The sequence below is a fragment of the Anomaloglossus baeobatrachus genome, chromosome 1 (genome assembly GCF_048569485.1).
Source record: "Anomaloglossus baeobatrachus isolate aAnoBae1 chromosome 1, aAnoBae1.hap1, whole genome shotgun sequence".
Taxonomy (NCBI): domain Eukaryota; kingdom Metazoa; phylum Chordata; class Amphibia; order Anura; family Aromobatidae; genus Anomaloglossus; species Anomaloglossus baeobatrachus.
This window is the reverse complement of record NC_134353.1, coordinates 767,088,298-767,112,963: the sequence shown is the minus strand read 5'-3', so window position 1 is coordinate 767,112,963 and position 24,666 is coordinate 767,088,298. Positions and strand designations below refer to the sequence as shown.

Below are 24,666 nucleotides of genomic sequence, written 5' to 3'. Positions count from 1 at the left end.
TTAAAGAATAATGAGGGTAAAATCATAGAAAGTGATGTGGGAAAAGCAAATGTTTTAAATACTTTTTTCTCAACTGTGTTCACACAGGAAAAGCATATGCCAGGGGAAATGCAGAGTGATCATGTAAATGCCCCATTAAGTATGACCTGCCTAACCCAGGAAGAAGTGCAGAACCGACTTAGTAACATTAAAATTGACAAATCACCAGGCCCTGATGGCATTCACCCTCGGGTATTAAGGGAGTTAAGTAATGTGATAGACAGGCCTCTATTCCTTTTATTTAAAGACTCTATAGAAACTGGGTCTGTTCCACTGGATTGGCGGCTAGCAAATGTGGTACCAATATTCAAAAAAGGGTGCAAAAGGGAACCTGGAAACTATAGGCCGGTAAGCTTAACATCTGTTGTGGGTAAAAAAATGTTTGAAGGGTTTTTAAGGGATACTATTATGGAATGTCTCAATGTTAATAACTGTTTAACTCCATATCAACATGGATTTATGAAGGATCGCTCCTGTCAAACTAACCTGATCAGCTTCTATGAGGATGTAAGCTCTCACATGGACCGAGGAGAATCATTGGATGTCATTTATCTCGACTTCGGTAAAGCATTTGACACTGTCCCACATAAAAGACTGCTAAGTAAAATGAGAAAGCTTGGGCTCGGGGAAAATGTGTGTAGATGGGTAGGTAGCTGGCTTAGTGGTAGAAAACAAAGAGTGGTTATTAATGGTGCATACTCAGATTGGGCCAGGGTTACTAGTGGGGTGCCACAGGGGTCTGTATTGGGCCCCCTACTATTTAATATATTTATTAATGATCTGGTGGATGGTTTACAGAGTAAAATATCAGTATTTGCAGATGATACAAAACTATGTAAGTTAGTTAACACAAAGGAGGACAGTTTGCAACTACAGATGGACTTGAGTAAATTGGAGAATTGGGCTGAAAAATGGCAAATGAGGTTTAACACAGATAAGTGTAAGGTTATGCACATGGGAAGGAGAAACAGATGCTACGATTACTTACTAAATGGGAAACTGCTGGGGAAATCAGACATGGAAAAAGACTTAGGCATCTTAGTGAATAAGAATCTAAATTGGAGTGCCCAGTGTCAGGCAGCAGCCACCAAAGCAAATAGGGTGATGGGATGCATTAGAAGAGGTCTGGGGGCACGAGATGAAAACATCATTCTCCCTCTGTACAAATCACTAGTCAGACCACACTTGGAGTATTGTGTGCAATTTTGGGCGCCGGTGCTGAAGAAAGACATTACTGAACTTGAAAGGGTTCAGAGGCGGGCTACTAAAATAATAAATGGAATGGGTGCATTACAATACACGGAAAGGTTATCAAAATTAGGTCTATTTACTCTAGAAAAGAGAAGACTTAGGGGAGACCTAATAAATATGTACAAATATATCAGAGGGCCATATAGAGATCTCTCCCATGATCTGTTTGTACCAAGGACTATGACAAGAACAAGGGGGCATTCTTTTCGATTGGAGGAAAGAAAATTCCTACATCAGCATAGAAGAGGGTTCTTCACGGTAAGAGCAGTGAGGCTCTGGAACTCTCTTCCTGAGGAAGTGGTGATGGCCAACTCACTGAATGAATTTAAGAGAGGAATGGATGCATTTCTTGTTAGCAAAAGTATAGAAGGTTATAAATAGCATAATCTTACAGGTAGATAGAAGAGCGACCAAGATTATTAGAGGAATGGGTGGGCTGCAATACCAAGACAGGTTATTAAACTTGGGGTTAGTTAGTTAGGAAAAACAAAGGCTTAGGGGGGATCTAATCACAATGTATAAATATATGAGGGGACAGTACAGAGACCTTTCCAAAGATCTCTTTACACCTAGGCCTGCGACTGGAACACGGGGGCATCCGCTACGTCTTGAGGAAAGAATGTTTAATCATAATCACAGACGAGGATTCTTTACTGTACGAGTAGTGAGACTATGGAGCTCTCTGCCGTATGATGTTGTATTGAGGGATTCACAAGTAAAATTTAAGCAGAGCCTGATCGCATTAATTGAAAAATATAATATTACCAGTTATGTATATTGGATTTTATGACAGGGTGTTGATCCAGGGAACTAGTCTGATTGCCGTATGTGGAGTCGGGAAGTAATTTTTTTCCCCATTGGAGCTTATTTGACACATTGGGGTTTTTTTGCCTTCCTCTGGATCAACATGTTAGGCTACGGGTTGAACTAGATGGACTTAGAGTCTCCCTTCAACCTTAAAAACTATGAAACTATGAAATTGTATGTACTGTGATATGTTCCTTGGTTCTTTTTCTGGAGTAAAGAGAGCATCTACATGTGAAATGGACATTGTGCCTCTCGGCTCTTAAAAGGTACAAGTTTACATAACCCCTGTAGTGTTCTTGAATTGAACCTCTTGCCTGTGGCCTCTTGTAATCTACATCTGTACAGAACACCTGTGGCATTTGGAAAATAAGCCCTTGTTCTTGAGATGTACATCATGTCTCCAGCCTAAATGGACTTTAAACCTGTCCTCGGGCTTTTTGATATGAAGACCTTTCCTGTATAGCAGGACGCCATCCACAGGAAGATAAAAACCATTACAACTACGTTTGTCAAGACTCTTCACTAGTGATGGGCGGACCCAGACGGTAAAGGTCCGGATCCATGCAGTTTCAAAAGTATCCAGGTGGTGGGCCCATAGTTCAGGGAACTCCAGCTAACGATCTAAATCCAGCAACTCTGGTAAAAAAAAAAAAAAAAAACAACCCAAAAATCAACACCCTCCAGCCTGTTTGACAGCGTCTGACTGCAACCAATCACAGACCCTGTCTGCGGGTCCCTATTGTGGTGTAAAACTAAATGAGGAAAAAAAAAAATTGGTGTAGAGTTCCCCCTGTATCCAACACAGATAAAGCATACGGCTGCAGCCTCCAGCTGTGCGCTTATCTTGACGTGTGTATCAAAATAAGAGGAACCACATGCGTTTTTTGTATAATACGGTTAGACTCGCTGATTCCAGTATCTGCAAAGTCTGCCCATCACTACTCTTGACTGTTATGATCCGGAACCATGGAAGACCACCACAAATTATTGGCAAAAGGTGACAAGAGCATTGGCAACTAATCTGGCCGCCATCCCCTTACTAACCATCACAACTAGAAGTAGCCGAGGGGTGAACTAACATCCTGTGCACCGCGAACCCAGCCGGAGAACTAACTATCCTAAGGATAGGAAAGATGAATAACTCTCTGCCTCAGAAAATAGACAAGAATAGCTAGCCCCCCACATTCAAAGACTGCGGTGTTATAGGAAAAAACACAATACACAGGTAGATGACAGGATTAGCAAAAGGTGAGGCCCCCGCTGACTAAAATAGGAAAGGACAGGAAAGGGACTGATGGTGGCCAGAGAAAAACCCTGCAAAATACCAACTTCCTGATAGTACAAAAAGACCCTCAGATCGCACGATCAGAACTCCGTCCTATACCAGGTGCCCTTGTCATACCAATGAACAGAAAACAAGAATTATAACAAATTCAACAAGCCACAAACACATGGACCCAAAGGAGCTATACTCCACACAGAACTGCAGGGAGTTCCCCAATAAACCACTGAGGGGAAAAATCCCTGCAAGCAAACTGAAAACAACCACAGCAAAAGACAAACCCAGATAAGCAATAGAACCAGACAATAAATAAAGGGCAAGCACTTATCTGGAGTAGATGTGGTGTGGAGCAGAATGAAGCAGGCTGGAGATACAAAGAACTGACATCCGGCAACAGCCTGCAATCAGACCAGGATTTAAATAAGCAGAGAGTTAGCAAAGGAAACGCCCACTGCACAACACACCTGGTCCAAGTCCAAACCCTTCCTGGCCACCAGAGGGAGCCTCCCAGCAGCCAAAACATAACTAACATTCACAACACTTGACCCTTTAACACATTCTAGATCTAAGGCAGCCACCTTACGGAAAGCGTCAATATCAGCAGCCATGTGCATGTTCCTGGAGGATTCAAGACTGTGACCTGTTTGGATGTACCATTATGTAGAGGTGTTGCAGGGATGATCACTTTATGGGCCATGTTTGACTGTGTGACTGATCTAGAGGTAGCACGCCACACTAGTGTTCCCACTCCCTATCTTCCACTACCCTCTCATATTACATTTTCCCATTCATTGTACCTTGTGCTTGTTACGGGGCTGCCTGGTATTATAACTAATTACGAGTAACAGGTAGTCAGGGCCCACCGTGCAACTGCTGCTAGTGACCGCAGAAAAGGGTGTCTGTACCACAGAAGTAGTACTTGTTCCTGTTACTTCACAGCAACACTAGGACTAGTACGACACACCCTGTTTAACTCACAGCGAGTACCGTATTAGCATAAACTAATATGTGGTAACAAATAAATAAGTTAGGGCGACTACCCCATACGAATAGGAAATACCTCTGTTACTTCACAGAAGTAAGCTAGTAAATTAACAAAGCATAAACAATGCTCCTAGGTAAGGAGAGAATGCACAGGTCTCCTGGTAATGGTCACAGGCAAACCTAAGAACTAACCTCTATTATGCTCATAGAGGAAGTGTAATATGACAACTGATAACAGGGAGCAATAGCTTTCTCTTAAATGGCTCAAGTGCAAGTCCCTGTCAAAGCCCCGTGTGCTAACCGCACTATAGGGAGCCAGGGAACTCTATGCTATCCGCAGAGAGTAAACAGGAGCGAAGGGGGAGAGGTTTCTACCTAGTCCGACTCCCCTAAAGCATGGGAAGCGGGTATATTATGCAGACTCGCATGGAGCGTCTACTCCCACACAAGCACATGTAACGACTGAGCACTGAGAGGCGGGCTCCAGGGCTCTTTATAAACATGGCTCCGCCCACAAGATGGAGGATAAGTAACAGGAACGACCCTGGGCCAATAGTAACGAGCAATGACAGAAGTGACGTCACCCTCGGCCAATCATGTAATGCCACGTTACATGCTGAGGACCATGTGATCCCCGCATCATCTGTGACATCACCCACGGCCAATCATGTAATGCCACATCGCAGACATGCTCAGAACAGAGTACTCACTTGGCCTCAGAAATGACTAAGGCGGGCTTTGCACGTTGCAACATCGGTAACCATGTGTTACCGATGCTGCAGCGATAGTCCCGCCCCCGTCGCACGTTCGATATCTAGTGAAAGCTGCCGTAGCGATTATCGCTACGGCATCTTTACACGCACATACCTGCCGTGCGACGTCCCTCTGGCCGGCGACCCGCCTCCTTCCTTAGGGGGGCGGGTCGTGCGGCGTCACAGTGACGTCACACGGTAGGCGGCCAATTGAAGTGGAGGGGCGGAGATGAGCAGGATGTAAACATCCCGCCCACCTCCGTCCTTCTCATTGCAGCCGGCGGCAGGTAAGTTGAAGTTGCTCGCTCCTGCGGCTTCACACACAGCGATGTGTGCTGCTGCAGGAGCGAGGAACAACATCGTACCTGTCGCTGCACCGGCATCATGGAAATGTCGGAGGCTGCAGCGATGATACGATAACGACGCTTTTGCGCTCGTTCATCGTATCAAAAAGGTTTTACACGTTGCGATATCGACTGTGACGCCGGATGTGCGTCACTTTCGATTTGACCCCATCGACATCGCACGTGCAATATCGCAACGTGCAAAGCCGCCCTTAGTCCGTGAGCATGCTTAGTAGCTCAAAAGTGTGACTTAGACTCAGGAAGCTAAGAAGTTCCCGAACGACGCAAACGAAAAACAGAAGGGGAAGAAGGGGAACGTGGAGCAACAGACCCAGCGGCCGTAACAGTGCTATTAGGCTATGTGCCCACGGGAGCTTGCACCTGCAGATATATCCGCAGGTTTGTCCTCAGGTTTCCCGCAGCTGATCCCCGGAACCCGCAGCTAGTTTTAGCTGCGGGATTCCAGTGAAATAGCTGCGGTAAACCTGCGGACAAACCTGTGGATTACCTGCGGAAGTCCCGGCCTCTCTCTCCATAATGGAGCGCTGGGATTTCCGCAGGTAAATCCACAGGAATAATTGACATGCAGTTATGTGTGGCTGCGGGACATCCGCAGCATGGACACACACTCCCCATGTCCCATAGGATATCATGTCTGTACTTGCTGAAACCTGCGGATTTATCTGGAAAATCCAGATAAATCCGCAGGTTTTCCGCGGCAAAATCCACAGGAACAAGCTCCCGTGGGCACATGGCCTTCGAGTATTTACAATGATATACATAAGGGAAACATATATTTGTAATAACTCCCTTTTTTGAAAGCTCCAGTAGCTCTTGTTAATTACCATTAACTGGTGCCCCAGAATTGAGCAGATTTGTACACGTGTGCTGCTGCTATGTACAGCGTAACGGCTGTGTCCAGTTCATGGTCCGCACATACCACCACCACTGGCCCGGGAGTAGAAGCAGAAGGTACTTTACAACAAGTGAGTATTCAGACAACACAGCAGGGGCTCTCCGAGGTAACTCATTTCACTACCTGTCTTATCACAGGAGTTGTTTCTGCCTCTTCTTCAGCCACCGAAGTTTACAATCATATCAGCAATGTAGGAGCCTAGTGGATTATTATTATTCTAAGATCTACAGGTTAAAATGTACTTTGTTTATTGGACAATCTTTAACTACCAAATGTTTTGGACTATAAAATGCACTGCACCGTAAGACTGACCCAGGTTTTAGAGCAGGAAAATTGGAGAGGGGGGAATTGAAGACAAAAAATACGGTTATGATGCACTGTTTTAGGACAATGTGTGGCTCATCCTAGTATATCTGTGGCCCTCCTCATGGGCCCATGCTGGAATATTTGCCTCCCGTTATGTCACTTTCTACTCTCCTTTCCTCCGCTCGCCCTGCGTGCAGCGTCCTCTTCTGATGTGGCAGAAGTGGGGCGATTACATGCCTCTCATTAAAGGGAAATGACTATTCACTGCTCCCCACACCCATAATCTTGCCCACTTCTCAGTACCAATGTTGGTGATAAGTAAATGAGAATTGTCACGGTCATTGACTTCAATGCCTAGAGGTGGGTGGGATTAGGGGTGTGGGGAGCAGTAAATATTGATTACCAGGGAACCTGTCACCAGTTTGTTTTTTTTTTTTTTTTTTTTTTTTTTTTTTTTTTTGCTTTATAAGCTGCGGCCATCACCAGTGGGCTCTTATATACTGCATTCTATCATGCTGTATATAAGAGCCCAAACCGCTGTGTAGCACATAAAAAAAACAAACACTTCATAATACTTACCTAATGGTCGTGCTGCGGTGGATGTGGCTCAAATGGGCGTCTTCGTCCTCCGGTGCTGGCGCCTCCTCTTTCGGCCATCTTCGTCCTCCTGAAGCTTGTGTGTATGACATGACTACGTCATACACTCGTCGGTCCCGCGCATGCGCACTACAATACTTTGATCTGCCCTGCTCACAGCAGATCAGAGTGCGCCTGCACAGGACCTGAATGCCAGCGAGTGTGGATGACTTCGGACCCGTCATGCACCGCGGCTTCAGGAGGACAAAGATGGCCGAAAGAGGCAGCGCCGGCACCTGAGGACGAAGACTTCCATTTGACCCACATCCACCTCAGGGACCGGTTTAGGTAAGTATTATAAATTGTTTATGTTCTACACAGCGGTCTGAGCTCTTGTATACAGCATTTTAACATGCAGTATATAAGAGCCCAGTGGTGATGGCCGCAGCTTATAAAGCAAAAAACTGGTGACCGGTTCCTTTTAATGGACACATTATCTCCGGTGATCCTGCTTTTGCCTCCTGTGACCCAACTCAATCGCCCTTCTCCAGCAAGCAAGGTACATTTATACTATAATGAGCACCCCAATTTCCTTCCAAATTTGAAGGGAAAAGTCCACCTTAGTCCCCAAAAACAATGCATGGGTTTTTTTAGTAGTTTTTTTTTTTTTTTTTTTTCCTCAAACTGCGCACATAAGGCAGAGTGGGAATTCCTGCTGTAACCAGTCATCTTAAAGTTGGGAGACAAATTACTTGACATATTTCTTACATTTAATTGCAATATTTTATAAAAAGATACAAAATTGCATTTAAAGGGGTGCTTCACCCATTTTTTTTATTTTCTGTATGAGCTATACTTACCTTTCTAGGCGTCTTCTCCATTGGCTTCTGTTTCCATTTCTGGCACTGAGCGGCGCTATCCTGCACGCTCAGTGCCAGTCACATGACCCCCTGGAGCTGTGGCCGCCGGCATCCTCTGACGTCCCGGCATTTCCGGGCTCTCAAACAAGACGGGTACGTCACAGGATGCCGGCGCCACTCAGATTGAGTGACAGGGCTGTGGGCGGTGACTACCGCACGTCACAGCCCAGCATCGAGGGGAGGAGCCGGAGGACGTCAGTGTGGAGCCAGCGTCCTGCAGAGAGGCTGAGACACGGGGCGCCAGGGTGCAGTACAGGGGGGGTCTTTAGCTGAATCCCCCCCTGCACGTAAGTATGTGATCACACTGTCCACCCGCCCGCTCTGCTGCGATGTCAGGAGAGCGGCCGGTGTCGGGCAGTGTGATCATCTGCTCCTCCCAGCAGCAAGACACTGGCAGGCATGTCACCGCTGTGCTCTGCCATCTGTCCTGCTGCATGGGACCAACTGTCTGCACTCTGTCACCTGCACCACAAGTCACAGAGTGGAGACAGTTGGTGACAGAGCACCTCTGCCCCCCCCCTGTTCTTTCCCCACTCTCTTCTCTCCCCCCACTCTTCTCCCCCTCCCCTCTTCCCCCTCTTCTCTGCCCCCCTCTTAACCCTCTCTCCCCTCTTATCCCTCTCTCCCCTCCCCTCTCTTTTTTTCCCTCGCTCTCTTCCCCCCTCGCTCTTTTCCTCCCCCCTGCGCTCTCTTTTCCTTCCCCCTCGCTCTTTTTTCCTCACCCCTCGCTCTCTTTTCCTCCCCCCTCGCTCTCTTTTCCTCCCCCCTCGCTCTCTTTTCCTCCCCTCGCTCTCTTTTCCTACCCCCTGCGCTCTTTTCCTCCCCCCTGCGCTCTTTTCCTCCCCCCTGCGCTCTTTTCCTCCCCCCTGCGCTCTTTTCCTCCCCCCTGCGCTCTTTTCCTCCCCCCTGCGCTCTTTTCCTCCCCCCTGCGCTCTTTTCCTCCCCCCTGCGCTCTTTTCCTCCCCCCTGCGCTCTTTTCCTCCCCCCTGCGCTCTTTTCCTCCCCCCTGCGCTCTTTTCCTCCCCCCTGCGCTCTTTTCCTCCCCCCTGCGCTCTTTTCCTCCCCCCTGCGCTCTTTTCCTCCCCCCTGCGCTCTTTTCCTCCCCCCTGCGCTCTTTTCCTCCCCCTGCGCTCTTTTCCTCCCCCTGCGCTCTCTTTTCCTCACCCCTGCGCTCTCTTTTCCTCACCCCTGCGCTCTCTTTTCCTCACCCCTGCGCTCTCTTTTCCTCACCCCTGCGCTCTCTTTTCCTCACCCCTGCGCTCTCTTTTCCTCACCCCTGCGCTCTCTTTTCCTCACCCCTGCGCTCTCTTTTCCTCACCCCTGCGCTCTCTTTTCCTCACCCCTGCGCTCTCTTTTCCTCACCCCTGCGCTCTCTTTTCCTCACCCCTGCGCTCTCTTTTCCTCACCCCTGCGCTCTCTTTTCCTCACCCCTGCGCTCTCTTTTCCTCACCCCTGCGCTCTCTTTTCCTCACCCCTGCGCTCTCTTTTCCTCACCCCTGCGCTCTCTTTTCCTCACCCCTGCGCTCTCTTTTCCTCACCCCTGCGCTCTCTTTTCCTCACCCCTGCGCTCTCTTTTCCTCACCCCTGCGCTCTCTTTTCCTCACCCCTGCGCTCTCTTTTCCTCACCCCTGCGCTCTCTTTTCCTCACCCCTGCGCTCTCTTTTCCTCACCCCTGCGCTCTCTTTTCCTCACCCCTGCGCTCTCTTTTCCTCACCCCTGCGCTCTTTTCCTCACCCCTGCGCTCTTTTCCTCACCCCTGCGCTCTCTTTTCCTCCCCCGCGCTCTCTTTTCCTCCCCCCGCGCTCTCTTTTCCTCCCCCCGCGCTCTCTTTTCCTCCCCCCGCGCTCTCTTTTCCTCCCCCCGCGCTCTCTTTTCCTCCCCCCGCGCTCTCTTTTCCTCCCCCCGCGCTCTCTTTTCCTCCCCCCGCGCTCTCTTTTCCTCCCCCCGCGCTCTCTTTTCCTCCCCCCGCGCTCTCTTTTCCTCCCCCCGCGCTCTCTTTTCCTCCCCCCGCGCTCTCTTTTCCTCCCCCCGCGCTCTCTTTTCCTCCCCCCGCGCTCTCTTTTCCTCCCCCCGCGCTCTCTTTTCCTCCCCCCGCGCTCTCTTTTCCTCCCCCCGCGCTCTCTTTTCCTCCCCCCGCGCTCTCTTTTCCTCCCCCCGCGCTCTCTTTTCCTCCCCCCGCGCTCTCTTTTCCTCCCCCCGCGCTCTCTTTTCCTCCCCCCGCGCTCTCTTTTCCTCCCCCCGCGCTCTCTTTTCCTCCCCCCGCGCTCTCTTTTCCTCCCCCCGCGCTCTCTTTTCCTCCCCCCGCGCTCTCTTTTCCTCCCCCCGCGCTCTCTTTTCCTCCCCCCGCGCTCTCTTTTCCTCCCCCCGCGCTCTCTTTTCCTCCCCCCGCGCTCTCTTTTCCTCCCCCCGCGCTCTCTTTTCCTCCCCCCGCGCTCTCTTTTCCTCCCCCCGCGCTCTCTTTTCCTCCCCCCGCGCTCTCTTTTCCTCCCCCCGCGCTCTCTTTTCCTCCCCCCGCGCTCTCTTTTCCTCCCCCCGCGCTCTCTTTTCCTCCCCCCGCGCTCTCTTTTCCTCCCCCCGCGCTCTCTTTTCCTCCCCCCGCGCTCTCTTTTCCTCCCCCCGCGCTCTCTTTTCCTCCCCCCGCGCTCTCTTTTCCTCCCCCCGCGCTCTCTTTTCCTCCCCCCGCGCTCTCTTTTCCTCCCCCCGCGCTCTCTTTTCCTCCCCCCGCGCTCTCTTTTCCTCCCCCCGCGCTCTCTTTTCCTCCCCCCGCGCTCTCTTTTCCTCCCCCCGCGCTCTCTTTTCCTCCCCCCGCGCTCTCTTTTCCTCCCCCCGCGCTCTCTTTTCCTCCCCCCGCGCTCTCTTTTCCTCCCCCCGCGCTCTCTTTTCCTCCCCCCGCGCTCTCTTTTCCTCCCCCCGCGCTCTCTTTTCCTCCCCCCGCGCTCTCTTTTCCTCCCCCCGCGCTCTCTTTTCCTCCCCCCGCGCTCTCTTTTCCTCCCCCCGCGCTCTCTTTTCCTCCCCCCGCGCTCTCTTTTCCTCCCCCCGCGCTCTCTTTTCCTCCCCCCGCGCTCTCTTTTCCTCCCCCCGCGCTCTCTTTTCCTCCCCCCGCGCTCTCTTTTCCTCCCCCCGCGCTCTCTTTTCCTCCCCCCGCTCGCTCTCTTTTCCTCCCCCCGCTCGCTCTCTTTTCCTCCCCCCGCTCGCTCTCTTTTCCTCCCCCCGCTCGCTCTCTTTTCCTCCCCCCGCTCGCTCTCTTTTCCTCCCCCCGCTCGCTCTCTTTTCCTCCCCCCGCTCGCTCTCTTTTCCTCCCCCCGCTCGCTCTCTTTTCCTCCCCCCGCTCGCTCTCTTTTCCTCCCCCCGCTCGCTCTCTTTTCCTCCCCCCGCTCGCTCTCTTTTCCTCCCCCCGCTCGCTCTCTTTTCCTCCCCCCGCTCGCTCTCTTTTCCTCCCCCCGCTCGCTCTCTTTTCCTCCCCCCGCTCGCTCTCTTTTCCTCCCCCCGCTCGCTCTCTTTTCCTCCCCCCGCTCGCTCTCTTTTCCTCCCCCCGCTCGCTCTCTTTTCCTCCCCCCGCTCGCTCTCTTTTCCTCCCCCCGCTCGCTCTCTTTTCCTCCCCCCGCTCGCTCTCTTTTCCTCCCCCCGCTCGCTCTCTTTTCCTCCCCCCGCTCGCTCTCTTTTCCTCCCCCCGCTCGCTCTCTTTTCCTCCCCCCGCTCGCTCTCTTTTCCTCCCCCCGCTCGCTCTCTTTTCCTCCCCCCGCTCGCTCTCTTTTCCTCCCCCCGCTCGCTCTCTTTTCCTCCCCCCGCTCGCTCTCTTTTCCTCCCCCCGCTCGCTCTCTTTTCCTCCCCCCGCTCGCTCTCTTTTCCTCCCCCCGCTCGCTCTCTTTTCCTCCCCCCGCTCGCTCTCTTTTCCTCCCCCCGCTCGCTCTCTTTTCCTCCCCCCGCTCGCTCTCTTTTCCTCCCCCCGCTCGCTCTCTTTTCCTCCCCCCGCTCGCTCTCTTTTCCTCCCCCCGCTCGCTCTCTTTTCCTCCCCCCGCTCGCTCTCTTTTCCTCCCCCCGCTCGCTCTCTTTTCCTCCCCCCGCTCGCTCTCTTTTCCTCCCCCCGCTCGCTCTCTTTTCCTCCCCCCGCTCGCTCTCTTTTCCTCCCCCCGCTCGCTCTCTTTTCCTCCCCCCGCTCGCTCTCTTTTCCTCCCCCCGCTCGCTCTCTTTTCCTCCCCCCGCTCGCTCTCTTTTCCTCCCCCCGCTCGCTCTCTTTTCCTCCCCCCGCTCGCTCTCTTTTCCTCCCCCCGCTCGCTCTCTTTTCCTCCCCCCGCTCGCTCTCTTTTCCTCCCCCCGCTCGCTCTCTTTTCCTCCCCCCGCTCGCTCTCTTTTCCTCCCCCCGCTCGCTCTCTTTTCCTCCCCCCGCTCGCTCTCTTTTCCTCCCCCCGCTCGCTCTCTTTTCCTCCCCCCGCTCGCTCTCTTTTCCTCCCCCCGCTCGCTCTCTTTTCCTCCCCCCGCTCGCTCTCTTTTCCTCCCCCCGCTCGCTCTCTTTTCCTCCCCCCGCTCGCTCTCTTTTCCTCCCCCCGCTCGCTCTCTTTTCCTCCCCCCGCTCGCTCTCTTTTCCTCCCCCCGCTCGCTCTCTTTTCCTCCCCCCGCTCGCTCTCTTTTCCCCCCCCCGCTCGCTCTCTTTTCCTCCCCCCGCTCGCTCTCTTTTCCCCCCCCGCTCGCTCTCTTTCCCCCCCGCTCGCTCTCTTTCCCCCCCCCCGCTCGCTCTCTTTCCCCCCCCCCGCTCGCTCTCTCTCCCCCCCCCCCGCTCGCTCTCTTTCCCCCCCCCGCTCGCTCTCTTTCCCCCCCCCCCGCTCGCTCTCTTTCCCCCCCCCCGCTCGCTCTCTTTCCCCCCCCCCCGCTCGCTCTCTTTCCCCCCCCCGCTCGCTCTCTTTCCCCCCCCCCGCTCGCTCTCTTTCCCCCCCCCCGCTCGCTCTCTTTCCCCCCCCCCCGCTCGCTCTCTTTCCCCCTCCCCGCTCGCTCTCTTTCCCCCTCCCCGCTCGCTCTCTTTCCCCCTCCCCGCTCGCTCGCTTTCTTTTCCTCCCCGCTCGCTCGCTTTCTTTTCCTCCCTCCCCGCTCGCTCGCTTTCTTTTCCTCCCTCCCCGCTCGCTCGCTCTCTTTTCCCTCGCTCTCTCCTGGCATGGTCAGTACAGAAATCTCTCCATCGTGGAGGGGTGAGAGGGAGTAATAAACATGGAGTCCCTACTGTGTCTGTGTATTTATTTCTAATAAAGTATTTTTCTCTGTGTGGTCTTTTTTTTTTTTTTAACCCTTTATTGGAGATTCTTAATGGCCAGGTCAACCTTGGCCTGACATTTAGAATCTCGGGCTTTATACCAGCGGGTAAAACATAGCTGGTATTAACCCCTTATTACCCAGCGTGCCACCTGCCACCAGGGCCACTGGAAGAGTTGGATACAGCGCCAGAAGATGGCGCTTCTATAAAAGCGCCATTTTCTGGGGCGGCTGTGGACTGCAATTCGCAGCGGGGGGCCCAGAAAGTTTGGGCACCCTTCACTGCGGATTCCAATCCCCAGCTGCCTAGTTGTACCTGGCTGGACTCAAAAATTCGGCAAAGCCCATGTCATTTTTTTTTTTTAATTATTTCATGAAATTCATGAAATAAAAAAAAAAAAAGGGCTTCTCTATATTTTTGGTTCCCAGCCGGGTACAACTAGGCAGCTGGGGGTTGGGGGCAGCCCGTAGCTGCCTGCTGTACCTGGCTAGCATACAAAAATATGGCGAAGCCCACGTCATTTTCTTAAAAACGTTTTCAGGGAAAAACCTTTAGAGAAAAAAAAAAAAATGCTTCCCTGCATTTCTATTGCCAGTGAAAGTAACACCAAGCAGCGGGGGCTAGCAGCCAGTAGCTGCTTTGGTTACCCTTAGCAACAGAAAATGCAGCGGGAGCCCACAATGTGATTTTTTTTATTTTTAATTTTTTTTTAAAAAAAAACGGCATGGGCTTCGCCCATCGAGCACCAGAGCATTTTACTGCTCAATTCATCCCAAGTAATCAGATGACTCCAGTGTCGGCCGATTACTTGTTCTGTGTCCCCCTGCATCCATCGCAGCGTGTACGGGCTGTGAGGTCAGCGGAGTGGAGACAGTGACATGCTCTGCTCTGACACATAGTGTGCTGCATGTCACTATCTTTCTCCACTCTGGCACTTGTAGTGCAGGTGACCGGATGCTGCATGTCACGTTTTTGCCGCGATTTGGTGCCTTTTTTGCTGCGTTTTTGCTCACTGCGTTTTTAATCAGTGCACAATGCCATTAAAGATTGTTGATGAAAAAATAAAAAAGGTTTGATGTCATTTCCTTATTCAAAATGTTCATTGTATGCAGGAGAGCAGACAGCAGCTGCAGAACTACAAGGCTCAGCATCCTCCATCCAGGACTGTATGCAGTTTTTTACCCAAAAAGAAAAAAAAATGACATGGGCTTCGCCATATTTTTGTATGCTAGCCGGGTACAGCAGGCAGGTACGGGCTGCCCCCAACCCCCAGCTGCCTAGTTGTATTCGGCTGGGAACCAAAAATATAGAGAAGCCCTTTTTTTTTTTTTTAATTATTTCATGAATTTCATGAAATAATTTAAAAAAAAATGACGTGAGCTTCGCCTAATTTTGGTGTCCAGCCGGGTACAACTAGGCAGCTGGGGATTGGAATCCACAGTAAAGGGTGCCCATGCTTTCTGGGCACCCCCACTGCGAATTGCAGTCCGCAGCCACCCCAGAAAATGGCGCTTTCATAGAAGCGCCATCTTCTGGCGCTGTATCCAACTCTTCCAGCTGCCCTGATGCCGGGTGGCTAGCCGGGTAATAATGGAGTTAGGATTAGCTGTATATTATCAGCTAGCCCTAAGCCCGAAATTCATGGTGTCACGCCAATATTGGACATGGCCACCATGAATTTCTAGTAATGATAAGGAAAAAAAAAAAAACACAACACACAGAAAAATATTTTTATTAGAAATAAAACACAACACAATTAGTGACTCCATCTTTATTGAAATAAACCCCCCTCCGCAGTAATCCTGGGTCAAGGTCCCGCGCCGTCCAATCCGGATCCAATATCATCTGATCGGTTTGCTGGAAGGAAGGCAAAGCGATAAGATGATGTGTCAGGATAAAGGATGTGAATCACATCATACATCAGCTGATTGTATAAAAGCAGCATACAATCAGCAGATGCATCAGTGCAAAAAAAAAAATAAATAAATACTCACGTCTGTGCTGATGACCGGCAGCTCCTGGAGCGGAGTCTGATCCTGGCCCATCACTGCAGGAGCTGCCGGTAATCAGCTGATGAAGTCCCCTGACGGCAGGATCAGCTGATAGCCGGCCGGGCAAGAAAAAGCCGGCGAGACTACGATCAGCTGATGCGTCAGGTGACTGCATCAGGTGATCCACGGCCAGGTCCTGCAAGCTTCGTGCATGCACCGGGGAGACTGCACACAGCCGAAGCGGCGGGACCGAGACAGGGGCTGGAAGCAAGCATGGCACCCGGACCCTGCAGACAGGTGAGTATGACATACACACTCACTCACACACTGTATATACACACACACACTGTATATACACACACACACTGTATATACGCACACACACACTGTATATACACGCACACACACTTTCTTCCCCTGGCTGTGCAGAGCTGCTGTATCTGTGATTTCTCTGAGTGCACATCCACTGGGAAGAGGCAGGGAGGAGGGTTTGGGTGGGAGCAGAGTGGGTGTATTAGACACAATGGGTGTGTTAGATAAGCCAGACACCGCCCTAAAGCCACAAAGAATTCTGGGACTTGTAGGAACTGAACACAGGAAGTCAGAGGAGAGATTAACCCCATCAGAGCTGGAGCCAGCAATGACCGTGTGCTGCTAGTGCACAATGAAAGGTAATTTTGCTGAAAAAAACATAATAGATGTGTTGAGGGGCACATATTAGCAAGATTTATCAGAAAAAAAAAAAATCAGTTTTGGTAACTGGACAACTTCTTTAAGGGCATTTGTCACCACTTTGACCATTTTTAAACTGTTAAAATAGGCATACAGGTTATAGAATGCTAAAAAAAAAAAAGTCTCATATCAGATGCCTTGTGGAAATATCATCTATGTAAATGAGCTCTTCCAGGCTATGGGGCAGATGCTGCCTGGAAGGTAACTCCGCCTCCAAAGACTTTTAAATAAGGGGGTGTTACCCGTGTGATGGCCGCTCACTGCAGAGCTGTGTGTGATTATACCGGACACTTCTGCAGGTGCCTCTCAGCGTCACCCTCTGCATGCAGGCAGTGTTGCAGGATTGTTGCAATGAAGCAGAGCTTCGGGAGCTGCAAAATGTGTGTTGATTTTAGGACAAATTTAATTTCTCCTGTTCTCAGTTACTTGTCACACTGGTAACGCCCTTTTATTTAAAATAAGCACTGGAGGCGGAGTTGTCTTCCAGGCAGCATCTGTCCCGAAGCCTGAGACAGCTCATTTGTATAAAGTGATAAAAGATGATTTTTCCACAACAAGGCATCTGATATGAGACATAAAGGTATGAATATTTACAGCATCTTATAATCTGTGCCCATATTAACAGTTTAAAAAGGTCAAAGTGGTGACAGATTCCTTAAGAAAGCGAATGCTAAGATATGTGTTTTTTGGGGGGTTTTTTGTCTATTTTGTATGTTTAATATAATATTCTAGTCATCATTTACACTAAGTGTGTTTGTTTTTGTTTTCTGTCAAGCCACCCTAGACCATCGCGGAAGCACAAGTGCCAAGAAGATAATGATGAGTAAGTAGCAGTCATCTAGCACATGGAGCGCAGCAGCTCTATTCTAGCAGGGCTGGTCTGTCCTGAGCCCAGCACACCAGAGGGCTGCTTGTCAGTGTGAAGGAGGGGGACACACAACACTAGCTATGGGCTCCCAGCTGCCGCCTCCCCTACAATGCCAATACATCACCCCACTATTATAGGGATGAGGCCAATATTGTGGGAGTTGTCAGGGCTTCTGCTGTTTTAGGCGCATCTGCACGTGGGTAACTGATTTCTGTGCTTATTTGTGTGATCTCCATTTCTTTCTCTTCTTCTTAGCTGCCCTTTGAAGAAAAGAAGAGTTTCAGCATCCCCTACACAATCTGTATTTCATGACGCTCCAGATATTTTTTCTGGACGTTCAGGGCCGCCATTCTGGGCTTCCAGCCATTCACAAGTGAAGGAGGCTGATATACTGCCGACAGTAGCCGACCAGTCCACTCCGACAGAGGACATGGAAGACGTGGCAGTAGAATCGCAGTCTGATGCTGTGCTGAGAAGAATTAGAGACATAGAAAGCAGGTAATGTATAGACGGTATCATCAATGACATTGGCCAAAAGAATTTTGATGTAAATAACTGCACACATTATTTCTATGGCAGGCAAGAGGCATGCGAACACCATAAGGATTAAATGGAAGTCGTCTTAGTGTCTGCTAGAGAGCGTATAAGGGGCTGTGTATAATTATTATATCCCTCTAGTAGTGACGCCGTTGTACTGTTGGAGCCGTTTTGGTAGAGCTTGACATTTTTAGGCTTTTTGAGTTTGCCCTTGACAAATGATCTGTTGGCCTGCATACTGTTTCTGCTTGAGGGTCCCGGTGTCTACCACCAGCGTACTGACACTATTAAAGTATAGCACGGCATGTAAATAATGTGACATTCTTGGGGTAGAACACAATTTAGGATTACAAAGACATTTGTGACAACATTGCCTGGAAACCTGGCCGGTCACCACTCGGCCATCACTGTATAACCCAGGCCAACACTATCTGTTTCCTGTCATAATGTGCATTGTTTATTTATTGCTCAGACATTTGAAACCTGCTGTGGAGTCCACATAAAACAATAACTTTAATGACCAAGGAATTTTGATATTTGTGTTTTTTTTTTTTTTTTTTTTTTTTTTGTATACTGCAGTATGTAGAAAAAAAAAAAATCATGGTCTCCTATAGAGCTTCACAAGACTATCACGATGGGGGCCATCTGCAGGCTTCTGACCGCTATGGGAACCCATCAGTACCTTGTGATTGTGTCACGGCACTTGGATGGGTGAGGGGGGATGCTGCACTCACCAGCGGTCAAGGCATTTAAATGCCCTTGTCAGAAAATTGACAGTGGCATCTAAATGGAGCTCAATTGTGGAAGGAACTGTTAGACACAGATTTAGGCTATGTACAGGCATTTACCACTTCTAGAGGGAGGTCGGCTCCTGAGCCCCTTCCACACTTTTAAACTCCAGCGCAGAATGTTTATTCACATCCTAATGTGGGGAAGGGGTTTATCAAGAAGAAATTAAAGTCAATGGGCTGCGTATGTAATGAATAGATAATATATAAATGCCTCCTCCTGTTCCCCTGGCGCTCTGGTCTCAGATGCTCTGCACAGCAGACTTGAAGTGGTATCACTGTGTCTGCTGTGCCACATGCTGATTGGTGGAAGAAGGAGCCGTCGCTTGGGTCCTTCGCCAATATGTTCACCACAATCGGCATCCTGCGTTTGCAAATGGTGGTGATATTGGGAGAACGTACTCAAAGGACGGCTCATGGGCCACTGGTTTCAGCCCAGGGACCGGACTGTAACAGCCAGAAGGCTGGATGTGGTCTATGGATCACACTTTACCCAGATCTGCTCTACTGCAGCCACATTCCCAATGGGGGAAATTTATCATCCTCAGGGCAATACAACAAAGCCTGCATATGACATATTTTAAGCAAACATTCTATATTTATTTATTTTTTTTTTTTTTGGACCTCTGCTCTTGATGAAAAGAAAATGCCTGGGATTTGTGTTTGGGGATCCAGTTATGTCACTTCAACTTCCTGTTGACCTGACACATCACTGTGGCCGGCCCCAGTCTTCCTGAGTGACTGGGCTGTGGGCGGCGTTTCACTCCTCGTCACAACCCAGCATCCCTCCTGCTTGCGACGCTCTGCAGCGACGTAGGAGTGAGCAGGGAGGTGCTGCGTTATGATGCAGGGCTGTGACGAGCGGGGAAACTCCACCCACAGCCCAGTCACTCACTCGAGTTGGCCGCGGTGATGTCAGGTGAGCAGGAAGTTGACATGACATCACCGGATCCCGAGGTCACGGAGCCCGGGGGTCAGGCGATGGGGATGAGTGGACCACAATAGCGCCTCTCGCATATACTATTGGCAACACAAGGTATTTGAGAGAAACTTTGTTTCTCAACATATCGTTGTGACCAATAAGGACTATGGATGAACCACCTCTTTTAATGCACATTGAAACGTAAACTGCATATAATGTTACATTGTGAAAGCTGCACCAGAGAGATCCACAGTATAGTGCCTCGCTCACACGAGCATATTAATCGGACAACTGCCATGCTAGAAAACCTCAGTGCACTCTGACCAGTGTTAGTCAATGAGTTAGAGCAGAAGATCCGTTTCTTTTTCCCTCATACAGATTCTGGATAAGGGGAAAAAGTTACAGCATGCTGAGTGTATGCCAAAATCGTGCGAGACTCCAATACAAGTCAGTGGATGCGAGGAAAGACTCCTCCTACACTGTCCTAGTGACGTCCATTTTTATGGTTGTTACTATTCTGCAGCAGAGAACACTGTAAAAGGTCCTGTTAATGAATAATGGTTGCTGAGGAAAAAAAAGTATTGCACACGGATGACAAGTGAGAAAAAAATAGTCCTCTCCTGGATGAGAAGGGGACGGTTTTCCATACACTTGTGACCCCAGCCTAATTGCGTCACTACAGGGAGGAGCGGTGGATAAACCACTCATATTATGTTCTCTTTAGTATTGGTTAATTTATAGTAGTGATAATGGACAGAACTTGGCTGAGCCCATTCAGGTTAAATGAGAGGATTAGTTTCTAGACTATTTTGCCAATTGTCATGTTCAGTGTTTGTTTTTTTTTTTTTTTTTCTGTACAGGCTTGTTGTGGAGGACGAGGATGAAGATGATGTCAACGACTCAAGAGTTGGTCATTTGCCCACCCTCGTGATGTCTGATGTACTTGTGGAGGGCTTCAAAAAGGGATTGGATGAATCTCTAACCAAAAAAATTGTTGCTTCTATGTAAGTGTTCAGTTTTTAAGATTTCCAATGACCAAATTTAAATGAGTTTGTCCCCCAAAATATGATGATTGAGGAGTAAAAAAAGTAGTACATGACCTGCAGCAGATTGACTGTCCATACGCCAGGAATGTCAGATATGATTACCCGTTTAAGCCTGACACCCTGACATTGGCCCCCTGCCCTCTGCTGTAGTGACTTGAGTGTGGACATAGTGGACGATTGCTGTTGGCTGTGGTAATCTATCATCTATCGTGAGTTAAGATCCTGGCTATGGTCATGTGACAATAAATCATTCTAAGTGGAAAGGAAAGCTCTCAGGGTAATATGGTTAGTAAATATGGTCAAAACCCGCAAAATATTGCTTGTTCTCCTTTGTTTGCTATGGGGAGGACACCAAAAGTAACAATGTATGCAGCTTTAGATCCTTCAAGAGTATAGGTGAGTTGTGCTGGCCATTCAAGCACAGTGATAATGTGGTTATTAAACCAGGTATTGGTACTTTTGGCAGTGTGGACAGGTGCCAAGTCCTGCTGGAAAATTACATTTCCATCGACAAAAAGCTTGTCGGCAGAGGGAAGCATGAAGTGCTCTAAAAATTCCTGGTAGATGGCTGCTGACTTTGGTCTTGGTCTTAATAAAACACAGTGGACCTACACCAGCAGATGACATGGCTCCCCAAACCATCACTGATTGTGGAAACTTCACACTAGACCTCAGGTAGCTTGGATTGTGGCCTCTCCACTCTTCCTCCAGACTCTGGGACCTTGATTTCCAAATGAAATACAAGATTTACTTTAATCTGAAAACACCTTGGACCACTGACCAACAGTTCAGTTCTATCTCCTTGGCCCAGTTAAGACGCTTCTACTGTTGTCTGTCTATTGGTCATGAGAGGCTTGACAAAATGAATGTGACAGTTGTAGCCCATGTCCTGGATACGTCTGTGTGTTGTGGCTCTTGAAACACTGACTCCAGCAGCAGTCCACTCCTTGTGAATCTCCTCCAAATTTTAGAATGTCCTTTTCTTAATATTATCAAGGCTGTGGGTATCCCGGTAGCTTGTGCACCTTTTTTGTACCACACTTTTTTTTTTTTTATTTTTTTTTTTTCTTCTTTCCATTCAACTTTGCATTAATATGCTTGGATACAGCATTCTGTGGACAGCCATCTTCTTTAGCAATGACATTTTGTGGTTTACCCTCCAAGTCAGCAGTCTTCCCCATGATTGTGTAGCCTACTGAACCACGACTAAGGGACCATTTTAAATGCTTACGAAGCCTTTGCAGGTGATTTGTGGTTATTCTAATTTTCTGAGATAATGACTTTTGGGTTGGCATTGGCTATAAGACATAATAACAGAAATAAACACTTGAAATGGATCACTCTGTTTGTAATGACTTTATATAATACAGTTGTGCTCAAGTTTACATGCCCCGCCAGATTTTTGCTTTCTTGGCTTTTTTCTGATACTATGAATAACACAATCTTTTTGTCAACTCATGGTTAGTGGTTGGATAAAGCCATTTATTACCAAACTTCTGTGTTTTCTCTCTTTAAATCATGACAACCAAAAACATTCAATTGACCCGGATCAAAAGTTCACATACCCTGGTGATTTTGGCCTGATAACATGCACAGAAGTTGACACAAATGGGTTTGAATGGCTAATAAAGGTAACATCCTCACGTGTGTGTGTGTGTGTGTGTGTGTGTGTGTGTGTGTGTTCGTGTTCGTGTTCGTGTGTGTTCCAGACAGACTCTTGTAGCTTTCATCCCACCACTGACATTTCTGGATTGTGAGTCATGGGGAAAGCAAAAGAATTGTCAATCGATCTATGGGAAAAGATACTTGAACTGTATAAAACAGGAAGGGGATACAAAAAGATATCCAAAAAATTGATAATGCCAGTCAGCAGTGTTAAAATTGTGATTAAGAAATGGAAAATCGGGGGCTCTGTAAAAACCAAACCACGATCAGGCAGACCAATAAAAATCTCTGCCACAACTGCCAGGAAAATTGTTCAGGATGCAAAGAAAAACCCACTAACCACATCAGCTGAAATACAGGACTCGCTGAAAACTAGCAGTGTGGCTGTTTCAAAATGCACAATAAGGAGGCACGTGAAGAAAAATGGGCTGCATGGTCGAGTCGCCAGAAGAAAGCCATTGCTACGCAAGTGTCACAAAGTATCTACAATACGCCAAACAGCACAGATACAAGCCTCCAAACGTCTGGAACAAGGTAATTTGGAGTGATGAGACCGAAATCTAACTCTTTGGCCACAACCATAAACTGTAAATTTGGAGAGGTGTCAACAAGACCTATGATGAAAGGAACACCATTCCTACTGTAAAGCACAGAGTTGGATCGCTGATAATGTGCGGATGTGTGAGCTAATTGAAGGAAATATGAATGCAGCACACTATCAACAAATACTAGGGGCAAATTTGCACTCCTCAGCCTGGAAGCTGCACATGGGACATACTTAGACGTTCCAACACGACAACAATCCAAAACACAAGGCCAAGTCGACCTGTCATTGGCTATAGCAGAACAAAGTGAAGGTTCTGGAGTGGCCATCTCAGTCTTCTGGCCTCAATATCATTGAGCCACTCTGGGGAGAACTCAAGCGCGCAGTTCGTGCAAGAAAGCCCAGGAATTTTCAGGAACTGGACTTTTTTTTTTTTTTTGCCAAGCAGAATGGGCAGCTTTACCATCTCAGAAAATAAAGAGCCTCATCCACAACTACCACAAAAGACTTCAAGCTGTCATTGATGTTAGAGGGGGCAATACACGATATTAAGAACTGGGGTATGTGAACTTTTCATCCGGGTCATTAGGATGTTTTTGGTTTTAATTATGATTTTGAAAAGAGAAAACACAGTAGTGTGACAATAAATGGCTTCACCCTACCACTAACCACTAACCATGAGTGGGAAAAAAAAAGATTTTGTGTTCTCATTCATATTCTCTGAAAAAAGGCCAATACAGCAACAAATCTGCTGGGATAAACTTTTGATCACAACTGTATAGGTGTTTTCCCTTTTTGTATTGAATTACTGAAATAGATTAACTTTTTGATATTCTAATTTATTGAGATGCACTTGTGAGTTCACCATGTTGCTCCGCAGCCTCATAGCTTGCTCAAAGATACAGTAGCTTTGAGACTCTCAACCAGCATTTCTTCAGGCAACCCATTCTATCGTGTGGGTAGGACTGGCGGTAGCTGAAAAGAAGTGACGGTGGCTATTTTGGATTACTTTTCGGCAAACCTCTCAACATCCTAACCTATATAAAACCAAAGTCTAGTTACTACAATGTAAGATACTTAATGTCAGTCTGGTTCTTCAATAACCATTTATAACTTGTGCTATGTGGAGACTTTTGATTTAGCTAGGATTATATTACATGATTTTAGATTGATTTATATCTTTAGTTTGTGGTTCATTGAGTGCAGATTCCTGATAACTTGTTTTCTTCTTAAAATTCTAGAAATCGTCCATCTATGGAGTTGGTTCTTTGGAAACCCCACCCGGAGTTCCTTGTGAATAAACTGCAGAGCGTTGCTAGCAGCCATAAAGCTAATAAAGAAGCCAGAAAGAAAATCCAGAGCACACCTGTAACGCCTCTCCTCCGAGGAGTGGATCCATCAGCTGCCGACAAGCCTTGTACTTCTCATGGGGACTGTGATATAGACTCAATGTGGAATAGAGAAGAAGAAGAAATGGAGCTTTAGTCCTCCTTCCACCCCTTGTTTCTTTGAGCTCCAGTTCTAGCAGACTTCTGTGAAGAGACCTCTTGACTGGATTATTTACTTTTATGGACTGAATGCACAGGGATTTTTTATTTTATTTTTTTTTCTGCATCTGTCAGATATTTTCCTGTGTACTTTTTTAAAATGGGTTTGGCAAACTGTAAATAAATACTTGACCGATTCCTTATTCGAGGGAATGATCTGTACTGTTACAGTAATTTTGTGGTGGTCTCTATTTTATTTTTTGTTTTGACAATATTTGTAACTCCGTTTACTTGATCTGCCAGTTTTTGTCTGACCCTGGTGGATGGTGCAGTCATTATTTTGTCATTTTGAGGTTGCTGTTATGCAAATGAGGTTAAATACTTTTTCATACTACAGTTTCTGGATATGAAAGAACATTTATTTAATAAAATCCTTAAATCTTGTTTGTCTTGAACCTGTGATCAGTCTATACTAGTATACTATTGTATTTAAAGGTTATATAGCCAAAATGAAATGAGCTGGGCTCACAAGAGGACAACTGTAACAGCCATGGGGGGGAGGTTCAGCAGGCCCACGTCTGCCATGAGAATCAATCAGCACCATGCCATCATGTCGCCAGGGGAGGGAAGGCAGCCGCCTGAACCAGGTCTGCGTGGTCAGTGAAAA

The 24,666-nt window shown here is 48.4% G+C and overlaps 1 protein-coding gene across 2 annotated transcripts in view; it reads left to right on the top strand.

Annotated features, from left to right (window-relative positions):
- The window catches only part of CCDC117 (coiled-coil domain containing 117), a 29,586-nt gene extending 5,132 nt beyond the window's left edge, over window positions 1-24,454 (top strand). Inside the window, exons 3-6 of one of the 2 annotated variants that reach the window (XM_075324359.1) lie at window positions 16,918-16,962; window positions 17,266-17,508; window positions 20,118-20,261; window positions 23,754-24,454. In XM_075324359.1, the coding sequence (XP_075180474.1) occupies window positions 16,918-16,962; window positions 17,266-17,508; window positions 20,118-20,261; window positions 23,754-23,997 (676 nt within the window). In that variant the 3' untranslated portion in view covers window positions 23,998-24,454. Of the gene's footprint in view, window positions 1-16,917; window positions 16,966-17,265; window positions 17,509-20,117; window positions 20,262-23,753 lie in introns of both variants that reach the window. The other variant, XM_075324350.1, reaches the window with a different exon arrangement.
- Window positions 24,455-24,666: the final 212 nt, after the last annotated feature.